The 21,271-nt window shown below is 47.2% G+C and overlaps 1 protein-coding gene across 6 annotated transcripts in view; it reads left to right on the top strand.

Moving 5' to 3' along the window:
• The window catches only part of TMEM132C (transmembrane protein 132C), a 403,977-nt gene that overhangs the window by 371,087 nt on the left and 11,619 nt on the right, over positions 1–21,271 (top strand). For all 6 annotated transcript variants that reach the window (XM_084995970.1, XM_084995968.1, XM_084995966.1 and 3 more), the window contains 2 exons: positions 18,202–18,407; positions 20,727–21,000. In XM_084995970.1, coding sequence (XP_084852096.1) covers positions 18,202–18,407; positions 20,727–21,000 — 480 coding nt within the window. The remainder of the gene's footprint in view (positions 1–18,201; positions 18,408–20,726; positions 21,001–21,271) is intronic.

Below are 21,271 nucleotides of genomic sequence, written 5' to 3'. Positions count from 1 at the left end.
ATATGGAAGTTCTCAGGCTAGGAGTCAAATCAGAACTGCAGCTGCCGGCCTACACCACAGCCATAGCAACACCAGATCCACGCTGCGTCTGTGACCTACACCACAGCTCATGGCAATGCCAGATCCTTAACCCGCTGAGTGAGACCAGGGATCAAACCGGCATCCGCATGGATACTAGTTGGGTTCTTACCACTGAGCCACAACAGGAACTCCCCCAAACAGGTGATTTCAATGAGTGAAGTGGTAAGTCAGGCATATGCCTCGTTCTAGAGGGGCAGCAACAGTCAACTCCTGCCAATCGCAGCCATGAGTAAATGCGAATTCAGGATTGTTCTATCTTCAAGAGAAGGTGCAGATTTCATAAAAGTCACCTTGTTTTTCAGTGTTGGCCACCAAATGTAATTTTTTTCAAAACTCAACTACGGTGGGTAAAAAGTAAAATATAAAATACCCCTACCGCATGGGTCCAGTCTATGGGACAGCCATTGAAACCGCTATTCTGTAGGGCAAATTATGAACCTTGGGCCAAATTCAGCCTATGGCCTGCTTTGTAAATATAGTTTTATTGGAATGTGACTGCTCAAATCTATTTCTTTTCTTGAATTTTTTATTGAATGAAAGAGTCTTTAAATTGCACATGTGGAAGTGCTTTATAATGTTCAAAAGTTTTGCCCACAAGGTTTCATATAATCCCATAATGATCCTTATTTTTCCCCCTACCCTGATATTGCCCCTCCTTCCCATCACTGGTACCCACGGGTTTGCTCTCTATACCTGCGAGTCTGCTTCTTTTTTGTTTTATTCACTAGTTTGTTGTATTTTTTAGATTCCCGATATAAATGATAGCATACAGTATTTGTCTTTCTCTGTCTGACTTATTTCACTAAGCATAGTGCCCTCCAAGTCCATCCACGTTGCTGCACATGGCAACATTTCATTCTTTCAAATCTATTTCCATATTACTAAGGCTGCTTTTAAATAGTTTTTACAGGGAGTTCCCAGTGTGGTGCAGCAGAAATGAATCCGACTAGTATCCATGAGGATGCGGGTTTGATCCCTGGCCTCCATCAGTGGGTTTAAGGATCCAGTGTTGCTGTGAGCTGTGGTGTAGGTCACAGATGCGACTCGGATCCCGTGTTTCTGTGGCTGTGGTGTAAGCCAGCCGCTGTAGCTCTGATTCGACCCCTAGCCTGGAAACTTCCTTATGCTGCAAGTGCAGCCCTAAAAAGAAAAAAAAGTAGTTTTCACAGAAACCATATGGCCCGGAAGTCTGAAATAGTTACTGTTTTGCCCTTCAAAGAAAAAGGTATGTCTAGAGAAATCCCTGCTCTAGAAACTAAGTGTCTTGAGGAAAGGACCCTAAGTTTTGGTCTTTTCCGTCAACAGTTCCCATGATCCGTCACCCACAATGCCACTCAGACCATAAGACAGTCAGGGTTTTTCCAAGCCAGAAGCTAAGCATTTGGCTTTTCTTTGTGTTTTTTGAACCCTAGCCAAAGAAAAACATAAATATCCAAAAGAAAGCATCCACATAATGCTTTTTTCCCCTTCAAATCAAGTCTGACAGAGAGTAATCAGTCTTCTTGCTGGGTTTAAAAACAACTTGTGTGAGCAGAAAAGAACCTTACAGACCAGACATTTGATGGGGATGCCTGGGGTGTAGAGGGGAAGCCTGGCATCAGGGCGGGGGAGGGGGGGGATCCTTCTCTGCAGACCCCACCCCCAGCACGGACACCACTTTGCCAAGATTGTCCACCGCAGTTGGTGCCAGCATCACAGGGCGAGTTCACACAATTTAAATTGTTATGCCATGGAGTTCCTGTTATGGCTTAGCAGGTTAAGCAACCAGTGTTGTCTCCGTGAGGATGTGGATTCAATCCCTGGTCTCACTCATTGGATTGAGGATTTGGCGTTGCCGCAAGGTATGGTGTAGGTTGCAGATGTGGCTTGGATCCCATGTTGCTATGGCTGTGGGGTAGGCTGGCAGCTGCAGTTCCGATTCAACCCCTAGCCTGGGAACTTCCTTATGCCTCAGGAGCAGCCATAAAAAGAAAAAATAAATAGAAATTAAATTGTTATGCCAACCCTCCAGTAGGTGTCAGTAAAGAGTTCTAACCATATCATAGGATCACCATTTTCTGACTATGGAGTTGTCTCAATCACCTGGGAAATGAAGGGTGACTAGTGGTAGCACTCAGCCCAAAGAGCTTTGTAGAAGACCCCCAAATCTATAGGAGGAGAATGAGAGGGAAGGAAGATCATAAAAAAAAAAAATCCTCCAAGGGAAGTGCACGCTTAACTTAAATTCTCTAGGAGTTGGGATCAAAATAAGTAAAAAGAAAGAGATGGTGTTCCCATTGTGCCTTGGCAGGTTAAGAACTTGACATAGTGTCCATAAGGATTTGGGTCATAGATTCGGCTCAGATCTGGTGTTGCTGTGACTTAGGCCAGTAGCTGCAGCTCTGATTCGATCCCTAGCCTGGGAATTTCTATATGCCGCAGGTGTGGCCCTAAAAAGCAAAAAAAAAAAAAAAAAAAAAAAAAAAAAAAAAAAAAAAAAAGCCATTTTGTTAAGGATTAATAAGTTTCATTAAACAAATAAAGCACAGACCCAGAAGCCAACACAAGGAAAAGACTTACCTCTGAGCCTGGCAATTCCCGTGACGATCCTACTGGGGAAGCCAAGGGTTACCTACTGGACGCCCACAGGTGTACTTTGTGTGGAAGGCATCGTGTGGCTGAAAAATCAGAACTGGATGTAGTTCATTTCAAGTGTGTGATTGAGTGACATTTTAGGAAACTTACTGAGTTGGTAACCGTCCCCATGACCCAGTTTTGAAATATTTTGTCACCCCATTTACTGTTAATCCCCATTCCCACCCTCAGCCCTGGGCAAACACTAATCTACTTTCTGTGTCTATAGATTTGCCTTTGGGGGGCATTTCACATACATGGAATCATAAGGATGTGGTCTCTGTATGAAAGAGTTTGGCAATCACTTTGTACATAATCTCTTTTGGCACATGTATGGGTAACCACAGACGGAGATGTCATTTTATAAAAATGAGATCGTGTCATACAAACTGTTTTTTTAACATGGACTTTTTAAGTTGGCAAATCAAACTAACAAAACAGAAATAGACTCATAGACATAGAAGACAAACCGATGGTTGCCAAAGGGGAAAGGTAGGGAGGAGGGATAAATTAGGAGTTTAGGATTAACAGAGACACACAACTGTATATAAAAGAGATAAACAACAAAGACCTATTCTACAGCACAAGGAACTATATTCACTATCTTATAATAACCTCTAATGGAAATTCATCTGAAAAAGAGGACATATATGTGTGTGTGTGTATTCAATTATATATATATATTCATATACATATTCAGGAAATTAAACTGAAAAAGAAGACATGTATATATGTATTGTGTGTATATGTATACATACATACATACATATATAATGTCATTTTGCTGTACACCTGAACTTAACAAAATGTCATAAATCAAATGTACTTCAATTATAAACAAATAAATAAATAAAGGAAAAATTTTAAGAACTGGCAGATCTACAGACACACAAACATGCTACAGCATACCTTTCTAGCCTTCAGGTAATCAGCGGTAATTACAAACTGATGTCTTTCTTGGCCTTTCTCCATGCTCATCTGATCATAAACACACACACATCAAGGCATGTGTGTATACATCTGTATTTTTATTATTATTATTATTATTATTTTGCTTTTTAGGGCCGCACCCGCGACATATGGAGGTTTCCAGGCTAGGGGTCGAATCGGATCTGTAGCTGCAGGCCTACACCACAGCCACAGCAACCCTGGATCTGAGCTGCATCTGCAACCTACACCACAGCTCACAGCAACACCGGCTCCTTAACCCACTGAGCAAGGCCAGGGATCCAACCCACATCGTCATGGTTCCTAGTCTGGTTCGTTGACCTCTGAGCCACGACGGAAACTCTCAACATCTGTATTTTTTAAACAAACACATGGAAGGGTTTTCTGTCCTGGCTTGTTTTATGGAGGCGGGTTTCTGTAATGTACACATTTCTGCCCATGCCCCCATCTCACTTTTTGATGCCTCACAAATATCCCTTAGCAGTGGGCCTTTGGGAAATGAAGCTAGGCCAGTGTGGGGCATGAAGAAACCACGATGCCTCACGAATATCCCTTAGTGGTGGGCCTTTGCGAAATGAAGGTAGGCCAATGTGGGGCATGAAGGAACCACAAATGACAAGGAGTCTGGTCTGCCATGTGTTCAGAGTTCAGGTCAATAGGAGTCATGACACATGAGTGGAGAGACCAGCGGGGATCAGCATATGTGTTCATTTATGTTCAAGAAATGAAAAAGCAACAGCCCAGAGAAGGGCAGTAATTTGCCCAACAGAAGCCCAGGGACTTTACCAGGAAGGAAAATACCTAACAGGGACAAGTACTGCCAACCTCTACATCACCATCCCAGAGTACTCACCACACATGTTTGTCCACATTTGAGCATCCTTGAAATAAAAATGAGCCTTGGGGGAGTTCCCATTGTGGAGTCTCAGAAATGAATCCGACTAGGAACCATGAGGTTGCCGGTTCGATCCCTGGCCTCACTCATTGGGTTGAGGATCTGGTGTTGCCCTGAGCTGTGGTGTAAGTCGCTGGCATGGCTCAGATCCCAACTTGCTGCAGCTGTGATGTAGGCCAACAGCTGTGGCTCTGATTTGACTCCTAGCCTGGGGGCCTCCATGTGCCACGTTGGCCCTAAAAAGCAAAAAAAAAAAAAAAAAGATGAGCCTTGGAGTTGATGCCACAGCACAGATCAGTTTGCAGAGGCTTTCTTACTTGTGGTCCACAAGGTGATGATGTCTTGGTGTTGACAACGCTCTGTGTCTTCCCACAACACATCATGATTCATTCAACAAAGGTGCATTGGCCATGAATAGAACAGGAGGCACCTGCCCTCATGGAGCCTGGATTTGAGTGATGGAGGGAGCAGACAGTCACAGGCAGATAAGCCTATTGCATGTGGTGATGAGGGCGTTGAAGGCCATGCAGCAGGTGCTGAACTAGGGCATGGCCTGGGGGTGAAGGGCGACTCTGGATAAGGTGGTCTCCTAGGAGGAAATGTTTGGGTCAGTTAGCAGGGAAGATAATGACTATCAATGCCTGCTATTGACTGTGTATCCCTGACTTCCTCAGTGTTCTATCCACTCTCTCATCACGACCAGGTTGACACTAGGATCCACCACCCTGGGCTTCCTGGGGGGGGCCCCTACCCTGGTCTGCAGCCCTGCCTGTGCTGTCTTGGCAGGGTGGGGATGCTGAGAGTTAAAGCATCGTTATGGAAAGCTCATTTGTTGAATTTCCAGTGCAGCCTGTCTGACCTCCAGGGCACAGTTCCAGCTAATGGATCCCAGTGCAGAGCTAAAAAATAATGTATATGGGCAACCAGCAGGGGCTCTGCTTCCCCCCTACCCCATCCCCCACTGCTAACCAAAGAAGTCCGCCTTAGTTCTAATACATGGAAAGCAACCTCGCCTAAGCAACAGTCTTATTTTTCCCTGTGAACAGACTCCCGTCAGCACAAAGCTTTCTCCCAACTGAATTTACTATTGATTCCACAAGCTCCAGGTCCTTGAGAGGGCTAAGTTCTTTAATAACAGCCTGAAGTTTTTTAAAGGGTCTGTGAGACTAATTACTACTGTGAATGAAATCCCCATACCCGGTAGAAAAATAGGCAAACTTTTTTCTCAGGTCGGGAAGAGAGGTTCCTCATTTGTGCTTCTTGAATCCAACAAGCTCTAGAAGAAATGCTGTTCCTGTTGTGGCTCAGCATGTTAAGAACCCGACTAGTGTCCCTGAGGATGTGGGTTCCATCCCTGAACTCGTTCAGTGGGTTAAGGATCGGGTGTTGCCGCAAGCTGCAGCGTTTGTGGCAGATGTGGCTTGGAGCTGGTGTGGCTGTGGCTGTGGCTGTGGCTGGCAGCCTCAGCTCTGATTGCACCCCCAACCTGGGAACTTCCATATGCCACAGGTGCGGCACTAAAAAGACAAAATAAAATAAAATAAATTTTAAAAAAGAAATGCTCAAAGGTCTTTATCCTTAAGAGCCATACTAAGAATGAAAGAAAGTCAAGGAAAGCAAAGGAGTCCTGAGTGCCAGGCAAGGCTGTGTGACATTGCCCAGCCGTGCTGCTCTCTGGGCCAGGGGTCTCTAGCATAAAGCTCCAGGAAAGTTTCGTCTAGCACCAGCATTCCTTCCTGCTGAGATGCAAACCGCTGCAGAAAAGTCATTCCTGCCTCAGTTCATTCGTTTGCAAAATGGGTACCTTGCATACCGACCTTGTAAGACCTTGCCAGCATTAACATAGTTATAGAAAGACAGGGCGGGAGTTCCCATGGTGGTGCAGCAGAAAGGAATCTGACTAATAACCATGAGGATGCAGGTTTGATCCCTGGCCTCACTCAGTGGGTCAGGGATTCTGTGTTGCTGTGGTTGTGGTGTAGGCTGGCAGCTACAGCTCTGATTTGACTCCTAGCCTGGGAACTTCCATATACCATGGATGTGGCCCTAGGAAGGGAGGAAGAGGATAAGACAACACATTCAGTTAGCTTTCTCACTTCCCACGTAGACTTGGAGCAGAGGTTCTCTTCCTGGGGAGATCGTAACCCCCCTGGGGACATTTGGCAATGTTTGGGGGCATTCGTGTTTGTCACAGTCAGAGAGAGGGTGCTCCTGGCCAAAAGGGTGGCTAAGGGCTACCATATTGAATGGCACCTATAGAGTATTGGATGCACAGGTAGAGGCATGCCCTCCCTCATGGACGTTCCTTAGGAAGCACAGGCTCAGAGGGTTCAACTGGTAGGAATCGAGCCATGTGTTCCTCCCCAGGAGAGGCTAGTCAGAGGAAATTAATGCCTGGAACTGGGCATGAGAGAGCAGGTTGTTCTGACCCTCTGTCTCAAGCCATCAAGAATACAGTGTTCTAATAAAAGACTTTTTGCAAAAAAGAAAACTGTTTATTTATGAGTCGGATCTTATTTGAGCCAAAGGGAGGTTCCATCTGGATTTGCTTAGCTGGAAACAGAGGTTTTGAAGCCCTGGGGATCCTGCAGCTGAAAGTGGATGGCCCTTGGCTTGAGGAAAAGCTTCTGGCCAGCTCCATGAAGCACAGGGTAAAGAAGTCCAGCTTGGAATTGCCTATCTGATTTGCCTCGGGGGAGATTTAGATTTGGTCTAAAGCTTTTCCAGTCTTAGCTTTTTCTCCTGCCAGATACTAAAATGTCTGCCCTTCTTTGACCTCTCTACTGAAATCCATCTGAGAACAAGGTTTTGGTCTCCCACAGCATCATAAACCCACCTCCCAACGGTCCATGATGTCTTTATCAAGGCTGATGCAGTTGTTGAATGACTAAAACTCTCAAAGTGGCTTAAGAAAGGGAAGAGACTGTCTTATAATGGAAGGTCTAGGGCACTGTAGGCTGCAGGCACAGGAGGCTTCAGAAATCAGTTTCTCTGGGAGTTCCTGTCATGGCTCACTGGGATCCATGAGGACATGTGTTCAATCCCTGGCCTCACTCAGTGGGTTAAGGATCTGGCGTTGCTGTGGTTGTGGTGTAGGCTGGCAGCTACAGTTCCGACTGGATCCCTAGCCTGGGAACCGCCATATGCCTCTGGTGCGGCCCTAAAAGAGAAAAAATAATCAAAGATCCTTGTCTATATGCTTTTGGGGGCTCATTCATCCCGTTTGCCCCGCCCTCCGCAGATCCAGTCGGCTGGGCCCCCGTGTGGCTGTTTGCCTTCTGTGTGCCAGGCACAGGGCCACACCCTGTGTTTGTGGGATTTCCAATTTAAGTCTCCTGGCTGATTTGGGATGCTGTTTTTCTCCTGCATCACAGGCCCTGGATCAGCCAGTCTTCTTCTTGCTTCTAAAACAGGTCAGAATATTCCTGCGCTAGGGTCTTTGCATACCATACACTTGAAATTTGCTAAGGGGCTAGATCCTAAATGAAATCTTCTCAACACACACACATATATATCCACACACAACGGTAACTACATGAGGAGATGGGTCCGTTGTTAGCTTGATCGTGGTGAACTTTTCACTGCAGATACTTACATCAAAACATCTCGTATATCTTAAATGTATACACTTTGATAATGTCAGAAATATCTTGGTGCATATAAATTAATTTAATAAAAATTGATATTTAAAACATCAAAAAAGGGGGTTTTTTCCCCTCCAAAAAAAATTTATTTTGCACCTAATTTTCCTTTTGGCAGTATGTGCTGAGAGGATGAAGATGGGCCCCTGATCCTAGACAAGTTATTGTGCATAATTACATGACTCAAACTTTTAAAAAGAGAAGGAAAGAAATACAGTTTAGTAAAGGCTTTGCCTATTAGTGTCTGGAAATTGTGAGAAAGAAGACTTGATCACAGACCTCAAGAATTTTCTTTTTGGAGTTCCCTTCGTGGCTCAGCAGTTAATGAACCGGACTAATATCCATGAGGATGCAGGTTCAATCCCTGGCCTTTCTCAGTGGGTTAAAGATTCAGCATTGCTGTGAGCTGTGGTGTAGGTCACAGGCAAGGCCTGAATCCCATGTTGCTGTGGCTGTGGCGTAGGCCAGCAGCTACAGCTCCGGTTCGACCCCTGGCCTGGGAACTTCCATATGCCACAGGTGCAGCCCTAAAAAGACCGAAAAAAATTTTTTTTCTTCTTTTTTTTTTAATTTTTTACCCTTTTTAAAAAATTATAGTTGATTTACAATGTTCTTTCAATTTCTGCTGTATGGCAAAGTGACCCAGTCATACATATATGTACACATTCTTTTTCTCACACTATCTTCCATCATGTTCTAGCCCAAGAGACTGGAAAGAGTTCCCTGTGCTGTACAGCAGGACCTCATTGCTTATCCATTCTAAATGGAATAGTTTGCATCTACTCACCCCAAACTCCAAACCCATCCCACTCCCTTCCCCCCTCCCCCCTTCCCCAGGCAACAACAAGTCGGAAGAACTTGCTTTTTAATTCAAAAATGAAAGGGCTGAAATTAACTTTCTACCAATTAAATTGGCAAAGTGGTTTTTGGGGTTTGTTTTCTTTTCTTTTTCTTTTTCTTTTCTTTTTTTTTTTTTTTTTTTTGGCCCTGCCCACAGCATATGGGAGGTCCCTGGCCAGGGATCAAACCTGTGCCAGAGCAGCAACCTATGCAGTGATGACACCATATTCTTAAGCTGTTGCACCACAAGGGAACTCTGCAACATTTTTTTTTTAAGCTAGACAACTGCTTTCAGATCCAGTCCAGTCTGACTAGCTGTGTGACCTTGGACAAGTTAGCCAACCTCTCTGTGCTTCCATTTGCTTCCCTGTAAAATGCTTTGTGCAAGGACAAAAGGAGTCAGTACCTATGTCCTTTTAGAACAGAAGCTGGCATACAGCAGGCACTTAATACATGCTAGATATTCTTATCTTCCTGGAACTTTCTTCCCCCAAATCTCGCCAGGCTGCCACCTTCCTGATAGGTAAGAGCTGTTTAAATATGACTCCCCATCTTGTTTCCTAATTTTATTTTTCTCATAGTACTTATTGCCCACAGTAACCTTCTTACTGACCTGTCTAACCCCACACTCCCCAAATGGAACTTCCTGAGCAAAGTCTCCTCATCATTCACTTCTGCATCTCCTGCGCCTGGAAAAATGCCCAGGGCATCATAGCAACACAGGACATATTTGTCCAAAGAAAAGGATTCCGTGTTTGCTGGATGAGGAATAGGACCCTTAGAGCAGTAAGGGATCAGCCACAACTCAAAGACAAGCCTGGCCACACATTTGGAGCCTCCTGCAAGGAAATCCAGCTTCCTCTGGGTCTCATCACCCTGGCCAGGGTTCTGCCATCCCATGGTCACACATGAGCCAGGCCCCGCCCAGCTCGACCAGCCCCACCAGCCCCGCCAGCCCTGCCAGCCCCTGGGTGGACAGGATCCCCGAGCTGAGACCTGCCCAGCCTCTCCAAGCCCCTGCAGCACTGGATAAAGTCTGATTTATCACAGCAGATTTCTGTGTGGATTCCTTTGGGCTGCCCTTAGCAAGGAGCAGGAAGCGAAGGGGAGGAACGCACAGACGTTGTGTCTGAGACACTGCTTAGCCCTGATTTCTCTCTCTTTTCCCTTTTCCTGTCTTCCAGAGATATTAGGAAAGTCACTGCCAGGCACTGTGATAAGGCAGGAACTGTTGGGGACGGCAGCAGACCTCCTGCAAAAGTCAAACGTTCTCTCTGGCAGCTGCAGGCAGTGGGGTGGGGGGAGGGCAAATTGTGGGTAAGATGCTAGAGAGACCAGAAGTTCTGTGGGAAAACAGGGCATAGAGAAAGGAAAGGGGTTCTCCCAGCACAAAGCCAGGGCAGCAGAAATCACTGCCCTTGGATCAGAAGCTCTGGCTTGGAGAATTCCAGAAACTGTGGGCCGTCCTTGAACCTGGGAGCAGGGCTTCCTCCCCAACCCTTCAGTGGCCTCTCTGCTGCCTGAGGAGGAGAGAAAGGGGGTGGAATAAAGAGAGAGTGGAGTGAGGAGGAGACAGAAGGCATATGAGGGCTCCTGACAGTTCCAGGCAGAGTCCTCTTCACTTCAGCTCTTAGCCAAATAACTCCGTCAGCTCTGTCACGTAGCAAGTGACCCCAACGCTCAGTTTTTGAAAATGACTATCTTTTCTTCCCACGTATGCATTTGCAGGTCACCTGGGGGTCTGGGGCCTTGGCTGCGGTTGGGCTCTTACTGCAGGTCAGTCTGGGATGGGGTCCAGGTGCCTCATTCCAGGGCTGGGCTGAGAGGTCTCAGCGTCTTTAAGTTCCTCTCATGGCAGAGTTCACAGGGCTGGCAAAAACCCAGGACATCTCTTCAGCCTGAGCCTGCATAGGTTGGCTGTCACTTTTTTCCGCCTTCTCTTGGCCAAAGCCAGGCACATCATTAAAAGGAAATAGAGTTCCGTCTGCCCACAAGAGAAGGAAAGGGATAAAATCCAAAATCAGAGTTCCCATTTTGTGGTTCAGCAGGTTATGAACGTGACTAGTATCCATGAGGATGCAGGTTTGATCCCTGATCTTGCTCAGTGAGTTAAGGATCCAGCATTGCAGATGCGGCTTGTATCCCGTGTTGCTTTGGCTGCAGTGTAGGCCGGCAGCTGTAGCTCTGATTCGACCCCTAGCCTGGGAATTTCCATATGGGCGCAGCCCTAAAAAGACAAAAAAAAAAAAAAAACAAGAACCAAAACCAACAAGTCAATCAGCACAGAACCGAACCAATTGGTACCATGGCTAAAAGCAGAAGTCCAGGGTCAACTTTGTTTAAATTCTGACTCACTGACCACCAGCTGTGTGATCTTGGGCAAGTTACATCACCTCTCAGTGCATTTGGTTTCCTCGTTTGAAATACAGATCTGATTTTAAAATGTAGCTGTGTCATATGTTCATAGTGGGGATTCAAGGAAATGTTTCATGTGACATCTTCCTGGTTCACTGCAAGCACTTAGTGAACATTTGTCCTTCTTATGAAACCTACAGTCACCAAGGAAAGCCCATCTCCTTGCGTTCCTGTGTGTGTGTGTGTGTGTGTGTGTGTGCGTGCGTGTGCGCACGCATGCATGTGCGGTAGGTGGGTGTCAGGGGCGGCGTGAGAAGGTCAGCACTGAGTGAGGGCAGGAGTGGGGAGTCAGGTATCTGAGTACCTTTTTCCCAGAAAGGGCACATGCCATGGTTGCCTTGGCAACCTTCTTCTCTGGGGATGTTCAGATAGTTTCTGGCCATTTCATTCTCCATTGAGAGAACCTCACGTTGTCTGCATGAAGAAACCATCTGGCAAACGGTGGCCTGGGGCACTGTCCCCAGCCATCCCTACGGTGTGCCCCATGGAGGGACGCTCAGCCTGATTCTTAGTGGGGTGAGCTTCAAGCTCTGCATACCGCTCATGGGGACACAGTGCAAAAATAAAAATAAAAATAGAGAATGATAGCAAAATAAGTAAATACATGTGGGCACTTAGCTAATGACTGGTGGTGAACTGGGGAAAGCAGAGGAGGAAGCAGACACAGAAAGGGAGGCAGCCTGCTGTCGGGTATGGGCACTCTTAGGGCTGGCTTTCCTCTTTTTTGGCCATGCCCACAGCATGCAGACGTTCTGGGGCCAGGGATGGAACCCAAGCCATAGTAATGACAGTGATGGATCCGTAAGCCCTAGGCCACCAGGGAACTCCCTGGGCTTGGCTTTCCATACCTCCAAGGCTGGCAGCAGCCCACTGTCCCTCCCAGCAGGGCCCCCCAAACTGTTCAGTCTAGTCTGTGGGACCAACAAGACATCGAGGTAGAAAGTTCAAATGCTTCCAAAGTTCAGGCTTGTAACAAAATTGAATACAGTGGGGAGTTTTCATTGTGGCTCAGGGGGTTAAGAACATGACATAGTGTTCATGAGGATGCAAGTTCAATCTCAGTGGGTTAAGGACCTGGCGTTGACACTGCTGTTATATAGGTCTCAGATGTGACTGGGTTCTGGCATTGCTATGGCTGTGGCATAGGCCTGCGTCTGCAGCTCCAATTCTACCTCTAGCCTGGGAACTTCCATGTGCCACAGGTACGGCCATTAAAAAGAAAAATGTAAGTCATTTTTCTGTATCTGGGCTTAATGTCCATTTGCCACCCCCAGCCTCCTAAGAGGGAAGGCCTATACCTGAAGTTTGATTTCTGAAGATATTAAGTTGCAGAAGCTCATTAGAGAGCCACATAGAAATGGTGAATAAGCACTTCATTAGCTGGAGGTCGGATTGGGGAGCCGTTGGCACAGAGATGGTATTGAAAACATCAGAGCTAAATGATTACAATCATGAAAGGCATGTGTATGCATGAATGTTTGAGTGCAACCATTTTCCTATGATGAGACTTAAAAACCCCAGTATGATGGTATTAGAAGTCAGAAGTTCAGAGAGGTGATTAGGTCATGAGGGCGGAGCTTTTGTGAATAAGTGAGTGCTCTTAGAAGAAGCTCCAGGAGTTCCCTTGTGGCTCAGTGGGTTAAGGATCTAGTGTTGTCACTGCTCTGGCTTGGGTTCCATCCCTGGCCCAGTAACTTCCACATGCCCAGATGTGGCAAAAAAAAAAAAAAAAGGCTATGTAAATTTGGCCATTATTATTTAGGAGCAGCAATAGTGACAGGAGTTTAATTAATTAACTCCTGCACATTCATAGTAAAATGCCTTTTTTATTTTTTTTTTATTTTTTATTTTTTTATTTTTTTTGTCTTTTTGTCTTTTTTGTTGTTGTTGTTGTTGTTGTTGCTATTTCTTGGGCCGCTCCCGAGGCATATGGAGGTTCCCAGGCTAGGGGTCCAATCGGAGCTGCAGCCACCGGCCTACGCCAGAGCCCCAGCAACGCGGGATCCGAGCCGCGTCTGCAACCTACACCACAGCTCACGGCAACGCCGGATCGTTAACCCACTGAGCAAGGGCAGGGACCGAACCCACAACCTCATGGTTCCTAGTCGGATTCGTTAACCACTGCGCCATGACGGGAACTCCCAAAAATGCCTTTTTTAAAAAAAGAAGAGGAGTTTCCATTGTGGCTCAGCATGCTAAGAACCTGATATAGTGCCCATGAGGATGCAGGTTCAATCCCTGGCCTTGCTCAGTGGGTTAAGGATCCAGCATTGCCATAAACTGTGGTGAGAGTTGCAGATGCGGCTTGGATTTGGCGTTGCTGTGGCTGTGGCGTAGGCCGGCAACTGTAGCTCTGACTCAAGCCCCAGCCTGGGAACCTCCATATGCCACAGCTGCAGCTGTAAAAGGGAAAAAAAATAAATTTTAAAAAAATTTAAAAAGAAGAGGCTCCAGAGAGCTCCCCCAGCCCTTTCACCAAGTGATGACACAGAGAGAAGACAGTGTCTGTAGCCAGGAGTGGGCCCCCACCAGCCACTGGCTCTACTGGCAACTTGACCTTGGCCTTCCCAGACTCTGGAACAGTGAGAAATAAATGTCTGCTGTTTAAGCCCCCCAGCTCTGGTATTCTGTTCTAGCAGCCCCAACCAATCAAGACAGGATGTATAAGAGGCCATGAAGGAGTTCCCCTTGTGGCTCAGCAGAAACAAATCCAACTACTATCCATGAGGACACGGGTTCAATCCCTGGCCTCACTCAGTGGATTAAGGATCCAGTGTTGCCGTGAGCTGTGGTGTAGGTTGCAGTTGTGGCTCAGATCTGACGTTGCTGTGGCTGTAGCTTAGGCTGTGGCGTAGGCTGGCAGCTGCAGCTCTAATTTGATCCACAGCCTGGGAACTTCCATATGCTGCAGGTGTGGCCCTAAAAAACAAACAAAAAAAAAATGCCATGGAGATATTGAAGAAGGGACAGTTGCCTTATTTCAAAGAGTCAGTCACCACCTGTGGTCCCCCGACCTGGGATATCAGCATCTCCCAGGAACTTGCTAAAGCTGTAAACATGGGGGCGCCACCCCAGACCTGCTCCATGTGAAACTTTTGGGGCCCCGCAGTTTGGGCATAATTGACAAACCCTCTCTGATGCTCCCTCAAGCTTGAGAACCCACTTGGGTGAAGAGGTGCTGATAAAAACCACACTGCTGAGGGAGGTCAGCGGTTGCCAACAGATCTCTTCGCTTGCCTCATAGAAAATGGTCCCCAGGTTCCTCCCTCAGAGGCAGATGATGTCTCTGGGAAGTTGCCAAGGCCTGAATGACAATAGGAGATGTCACCTGACCGTATGCCACTCAACCAGAATCCATGTGACCCATCCTGCCCCCTCCAGGTCCTTAAGAGCAGACATCAATGGCTGGTCCGATGGCCACGATGGGTTCAGAATGGATAGTTTAGGAGTTCCCGTCGTGGCGCAGTGGTTAACGAATCCGACTAGGAACCATGAGGTTGCGGGTTCGGTCCCTGCCCTTGCTCAGTGGGTTAACGATCCGGCGTTGCCGTGAGCTGTGGTGTAGGTTGCAGACGCGGCTTGGATCCTGCGTTGCTGTGGCTCTGGCGTAGGCCGGTGGCTACAGCTCCGATTCATCCCCTAGCCTGGGAACCTCCATATGCCGCAGGAGCGGCCCAAGAAATAGCAACAACAACAACAAAAAGACACACACACACAAAAAAAGAAAGAATGGATAGTTTAAATGTCAGCGTGAGCAGGGGCCAGCGGGCAGAGTTCTCAATGGGCAGCCCACCCACAATGAGAGGTTTTAAGAAAGATTCTCAGAAATGGAGCCAAGGAGCTGGAAAGATCCCTACAGGGTTTGGGGTTCTTTTTTTGCAGACGAGCCAGCTCATTTTGCAACACCGTGGTTCCCACTGCTGGCCACTTAGGAGATGATTAATACATCCAGAGACTTCCCCAGACATTTATGGCACCTTCAGGAATAACAGTGACAATGGCTCTATCATGCCCAGCGGCTTCATACCCTTGGCGGTCCTCTTAATTATTTATATATTCTGGAGCGGCCAGGTTCCCTCCCACCAGAGCTCAGAAAGGTAATAAATGAGGAAGTCAATGGTCTGTAAATTACAACATTGATTAAAGAAGTGATTACGGATATAACTCTTGCCTGGCTATTATGCTAATGCCTGCCCAGATCCAGGACAGTGTTTACATGCTAATGACAAGTCTGGGACAGTGACTCAAATTGGTTTCCGCCCTTAATCAGTATGTAAACACTTTTAAACCACTCTTGACCACGAGTGAGAAGATCCGTCGTGGGTTCCCCTCCCAACTGCTCCCAGCCACAGTCCCTGGCAGATGGAGGTAATTCTCTCAACCCAGCCCTCACCAGCTGCCCCTCCAAACAAAAGTGCAAGTTGAAGATGAAAATTGGGCCCAGAGTAGCCATCCATAGTTCCTGGAGGCTGGGGAAAGAGAGGGCGATCACAAGAGTTCATTGCTTAGCATCAGATGTTATTTAACTGGGGCCACAGATCACTGCCCCCCCACCCCCCGCGCGCGCCCCCACAAAGGCGATGCTGCTCCTTTCAGAGTATACAACCTGGACAGGAGACAGACAAGTAAATTGGCAATTACAGCTCAGCCTGGTAAGAAGTGGGGGAAGAGTCCATGTGTGGCTTCATTAACTCTGAAATGCTACACACGACTCTATGCACGTGCATTTCTATAGCAAGAATTAGCTGTATGTGTGTCCTCACAGAGGTCAGAGACCCGTAAAAGGTTAGGAAACACAGCTCTGGAGCTTTTTGAAAGTTTTCCACTTAACTTCTTGTGTTCCCACTGCTCTTCGTTCCATCTTAATCTCAGTCACTCACATCTTCTCTCATCCCAAGATCCTTGCCTGGTTGTCTAGGAGCACACATCTCCATGGAGAAAGGGCTCTGTTCATGCACTCTCCAGCTGTCCATGCATCCATCTGTCCACCCACTTAGCCATCCATCCTTCCACTCATCCATTCATCCACCTATCCATTCACTCATTCATGCATCTATCCACCCATCCATTCATCCATCCATCCTCTCATCCACCCATCCATTCATACATACACACATACATACATCTACCCATCCATCCACATACCCATTCATCCCTCCATCCACTCATTATTCACCTTGCTGAGCTCCTGCTTCATGAACAGCTGGTGTGAGGAACTAAGAGATCAAAGAAGAAAAAGATAGATGGCATTGCCTTCAATCATGTCACAGTTTAGTGGTTGATATGGACACATGGGGCCAGTGTAAATCACATCCCATAAACTTGGCTATGCAAGATGGGTCATGTTGCTTCTCTATAACCCAATTTGATATCTGTTTTCAGTTTTCAATTCCTTATGGTGGCAGAGCATAATCCCAGTCTAATTTCTAGGAGACTTAACTCCTGTCCAGGCCTTGGGGAAGGGGGCTTCTAGTCTTCAAGTGTTCTGTGTGCAGTTCCTGGGGGGCACCATCAGTTGTCCACATGGGTTACCTCTGATGTGGTTCCCCCTGCTGTGCACCCTGTTTCCAGGGAGACAGGCGTCTTCTAGCTGTTTCTTGGCAAGATGAGGATGTCCATGGGTCTGTAAATAGATTCACCCCCTTCAGGGTTTAGACTCTGGAACACAGAATCTAATTGCTTGCAGATCTTTGTTTTTATTTTCTTTCTTCTGTGTGTTTGTTTTGCTTTGGGCTCTATCTCTTTCCTGGGGCCATGATCTGCTATCATAAAAGTAAAGGGAGGAATACAGAGGAAGGAAACATAGGCTGGTCATCACTAATGCGACACTGCTGTTCACAGGATAAAGGATAACAGTACGAATACATACACAATCCTAGGGGGTCAGGGAGGTGCCAGACAAACAGGGAGGAAAGGGTGTTCCCGGAGAAAGGGAACCACATGTGCGAAGAGCTGGGTGTTCCCCTGATGGGATCAGAGCATGCAGGCACCGGGAGAGCTGTGCTGGAGAGGAAGGTGGTCCAAAGCCCTTCAGATCCTGGGAGACTGGATGGGGCAGGATGGGAGTGCAGCTCATCTGAGCAGACATCAGGCTGGAGAACAGACACCTCTGGTGCCCACGTTACATTCCCTGGGCCCACTCAGAGTCCAGACCCAGCTACAGTTCTGGGCAGGTTCAGGTTTGCCAGGTGGATCGCTGCTTCTCTCAAGCCACTTCTGCTTTCCATCCCAGGGCCTGCGCTTCAGCCTGGAATCAACACACAGGCAGCTGTCACCCAGTGGGATGTAGAAGAGGAGTATTATAATATAATATATAGTAAAAAGAGATAATAATAATCTTAATAATAATAATAATAATATAACAAGATAAATATATTTCTGCCTCTTAATAATAATAATAATTAATATTAATAATAAGAGCAATATAATATTTCTGCCTCTTTATCCTGCAGGTGGACAATTTTGTAGGCTTTCCATGAGGCCCCCCAAAAATGAAGCCAAATGGTTATAGCAGCAAACACAATAATGTACCTTTCTACTCACTTTTCCTGTTTCTTTGACCCCCCTCAACCTGCTCCCTGGGCCCTGGACCCTGGGTCCACCTCCCAAGTAAATCAACTGCATCGAATCCTCGTCTCAAGCTCTACACTGGCAGGAACCTAAATCAAGCTAGAGATTTGTGTGCTTTGCTAGAGAAAAGGCTAAATGTCAGAAAGCTTGTCCCCAGGGCCCGGGAACTTCTCCTCCATCCCCTCTCTGTCTTGGCAGGTGTCCGACCGCTGTGACTACGTCTTTGTCAATGGCAAAGAGATGAAAGGCAAGGTGGACGCAGTAGTGAACTTCACATACCAGCACCTCAGCGCCCCCCTGCACGTCACTGTGTGGGTCCCCCGGCTGCCCCTGCAGATCGAAGTCTCTGACACGGAGCTGAGCCAGATTAAAGGCTGGAGGGTCCCCATCGTGGCCAATAAGAGGTGAGCCTGGGATGGGAGATGGATCAGACGCTGTAGATACTGACCTTACTTAACACTAAAGGAATCAATGCAGGGTCCAGCTCGAAGTAGGTGCTGCTGTTACCATAGTGACTACAGGATGCAACGCATACATGCCTACAGCCTAATAACCACCCTCTTCGGAAACCAAGGCCCAGGATAACCCAGCCAGGCTGGAAGGCTGCTAAGCAGGTGGGTCAACATCAGACCCAGTTATTTGCCCACCACACAGACTTCTAGTAAATGTCCCCTGAGAGTGGCTCCCCCACCAAATGAAAACACAGAAGTCAGTTTTCTATCACTCTGCCCCCAGGGAATCTGAGTTTGGGTTTATTTTCTCTAAGCCAAACAATGGTTCCTTTTTTTGTGCTGGATGAACATCTATAAACTTGAAAAGTTCTCTGCAATGGATATGTGTATATACATATATGATTGGGTCACTCTGTTGAACAGCAGAAATTATCCCAGCCTTGGAAATTAACTATGCTTCAATAAAACTTAGAAAGAAAATACCCTGCATCTAAAAGAAAAGAAAAGAAAAGCTCTATGCATATCAAACTATTGGATAAAATTTAATTGCATTCATATTGGACCGTGGGGTTGCTGTTTGCTCTTAAACCACAAAGAAGCCTCTGCTGTAGTCTGTGTGGCTCTGGATTGTCTCATGTGGGAGTTGTTTTCTTGTTTTCTTGGCTCTGCCCTCTCCCTGGTTAGCAAAATAAGAGTTGATGCCAAACTCCTGGTTTCATCTATGGAACGCTCTGTCTTAAACCTTCAGGGCTGTTTTCCTGACACTCTCCTGGTACCAGGGTCTTGATTTTTTTGCCTTTTCTAGGGCCGTTCCCGTGGCATATGGAGGTTCCCAGGCTAGGGGTCTAATCGGAGCTGTAGCCACCGGCCTACACCAGAGCCACAGCAATGCAGGATCCAAGCCGCATCTGCAACCTATACCACAGCTCACAGCAATGCCAGATCCATAACCCAATGAGCGAGACCAGGGATCGAACCCGCAACCTCATGGTTCCGTTAACCACTGAGCCACAACGGGAACTCCGAGGGTCTTGATTTTTAAGGGGCAACTAGAGTCCACCTCAAGAAGAACACATGGGACAGTAGGGTGGTGAATTCAATTCTACAGGGTGAACTTGAAGGAATGTATCCTGACTGGGAGGATGGCCATGAATCCAACCAAGACTTCAGACCACTTAGTGGTCACCAGGGGCCAAGACGTGGCTTTGCACTGTGTCCCTGAAGAGGGCAGAACCACATTTGCTGGGTTCACCTCTAAGCTCTGCTGCTTTCTAGCTTCATGAGTTTGGGTAAGCCACCCAGCCTCCCTGCCTCTGTTTCCTGATCTGAACGTGAGAATAATTGCAGTTGTGGAATGTTCCAGGATCACCTTGTCCAGTTTGGTAGCCACTAGCACAAGTGGTTATGGAGCCCTTGAAATATAGCCTGCATGATTGAGAAATGTCATGTTTTGATGTATTTAATTTGTATTCATTTGAATTAAATTGTAGGGAGTTCCCTGGTGCCTCCGTGGTTAAGGATCTGGCATTGTCACTGCTGTGGCTCAGGTTCCATCCCTGACCTAGAAACTTCTGCATGCAGAGGGAGATGCAAAAATTGTTTAATTAAAAAAATAAAATATAAAATAAATTAAATTGTAGATAGCCACATGTGGTTGATAACTTCACAGGCAGTGTAGGTTTAGTAAATGTTAGCGCCTAAATTTTTTTTTTTTTTTTTTTTTTTTTTTGCCAAAGCACGCAGCAGCTGGATGTGGGATATCAGCTCTCAGACTGGGGATCAAACCCAGGCCGCAGTGGTGAAAGCACCAAATCCTAACCACTATACCACCAGGGAACGCCCAGCTCTTACATCTTTTATTTGTCAATAAATATCTTCAAGAGAAATGTTTCTATTTCCTTAAGTCTCACTTTCCTCCTTTGGCAAGTACCATAAAGCTTCTTTGCATTACTGAAAAGAGACAGAGAAAGTGATATTTCACCCTTTATACTGCCCTGCGATAGAGCCAGAGTGCCTTGTATTAAAACAAACAAATAAAGAATAAATTGTAGGTAGCCAGGGAGTTCCAGTTGTCACTCAGCAGGTTAAGAACCTGACAAGTATCCATGAGGATGTGGGTTCGATTAGTATCTGCATGTCGCGGGAGGTGTGGCCCGGAAGCTCCTGCCTGAAATGCTGTCTCTTGGAGGCTGAGGGGGTACCTGCCTTGGGACTCGAGAGCACCTTGGATTCCTTCCCCTGGCCTGAGAGCTGCTTTGTCTTTCCCACCAGGCCCACGCGGGACAGCGAGGATGAAGACGAGGAGGAGCGGCGGGGGCGGGGCTGCGCCCTGCAGTACCAGCGCGCCACTGTGCGGGTCCTCACACAGTTTGTGTCCGAGGGCGCCGGCCCCTGGGGCCAGCCGAGCCACCTGCTCAGTCCCGACTGGCAGTTCGACATCACCCACCTGGTGGCAGACTTCATGAAGCTGGAGGAACCCCATGTGGCCACGCTCCAGGACAGCAGGATCCTGGTGGGGCGGGAGGTTGGCATGACAACCATCCAGGTAAGTAGCGAAAGCTGGGAACTTCTCCATCACTGAGCGTGGTACCCGCCCTGGGGGAGGCTCCCTAGATGGGCGAGTCCTTGTGGCCAATTCCTTGCCCTCATGATGGCATCCTGGGGACACCAGCAAGGTGAGTCTGGACCAACTCTTTGAGTCCCAACCTCCTTCCAAACTGCATTGAGAAGGTGGTGGCTGCTCCCTTTGGCAACCTCTCTGATCTCTCCCCCCCCCAATTCTTCATTCCCTTCATGCCCATCACAGCTCTTGCCCC

This window comes from Sus scrofa, chromosome 14, assembly GCF_054392235.1.
Source record: "Sus scrofa isolate SSC_HxYL_T2T_F1_AM1 chromosome 14, Sscrofa_HxYL_maternal_Yorkshire_Landrace_v2.0, whole genome shotgun sequence".
In the NCBI taxonomy this organism is placed as follows: domain Eukaryota; kingdom Metazoa; phylum Chordata; class Mammalia; order Artiodactyla; family Suidae; genus Sus; species Sus scrofa.
Note: the sequence above shows the minus strand (reverse complement) of the source record. Positions and strands in the feature narration are given on the sequence as shown.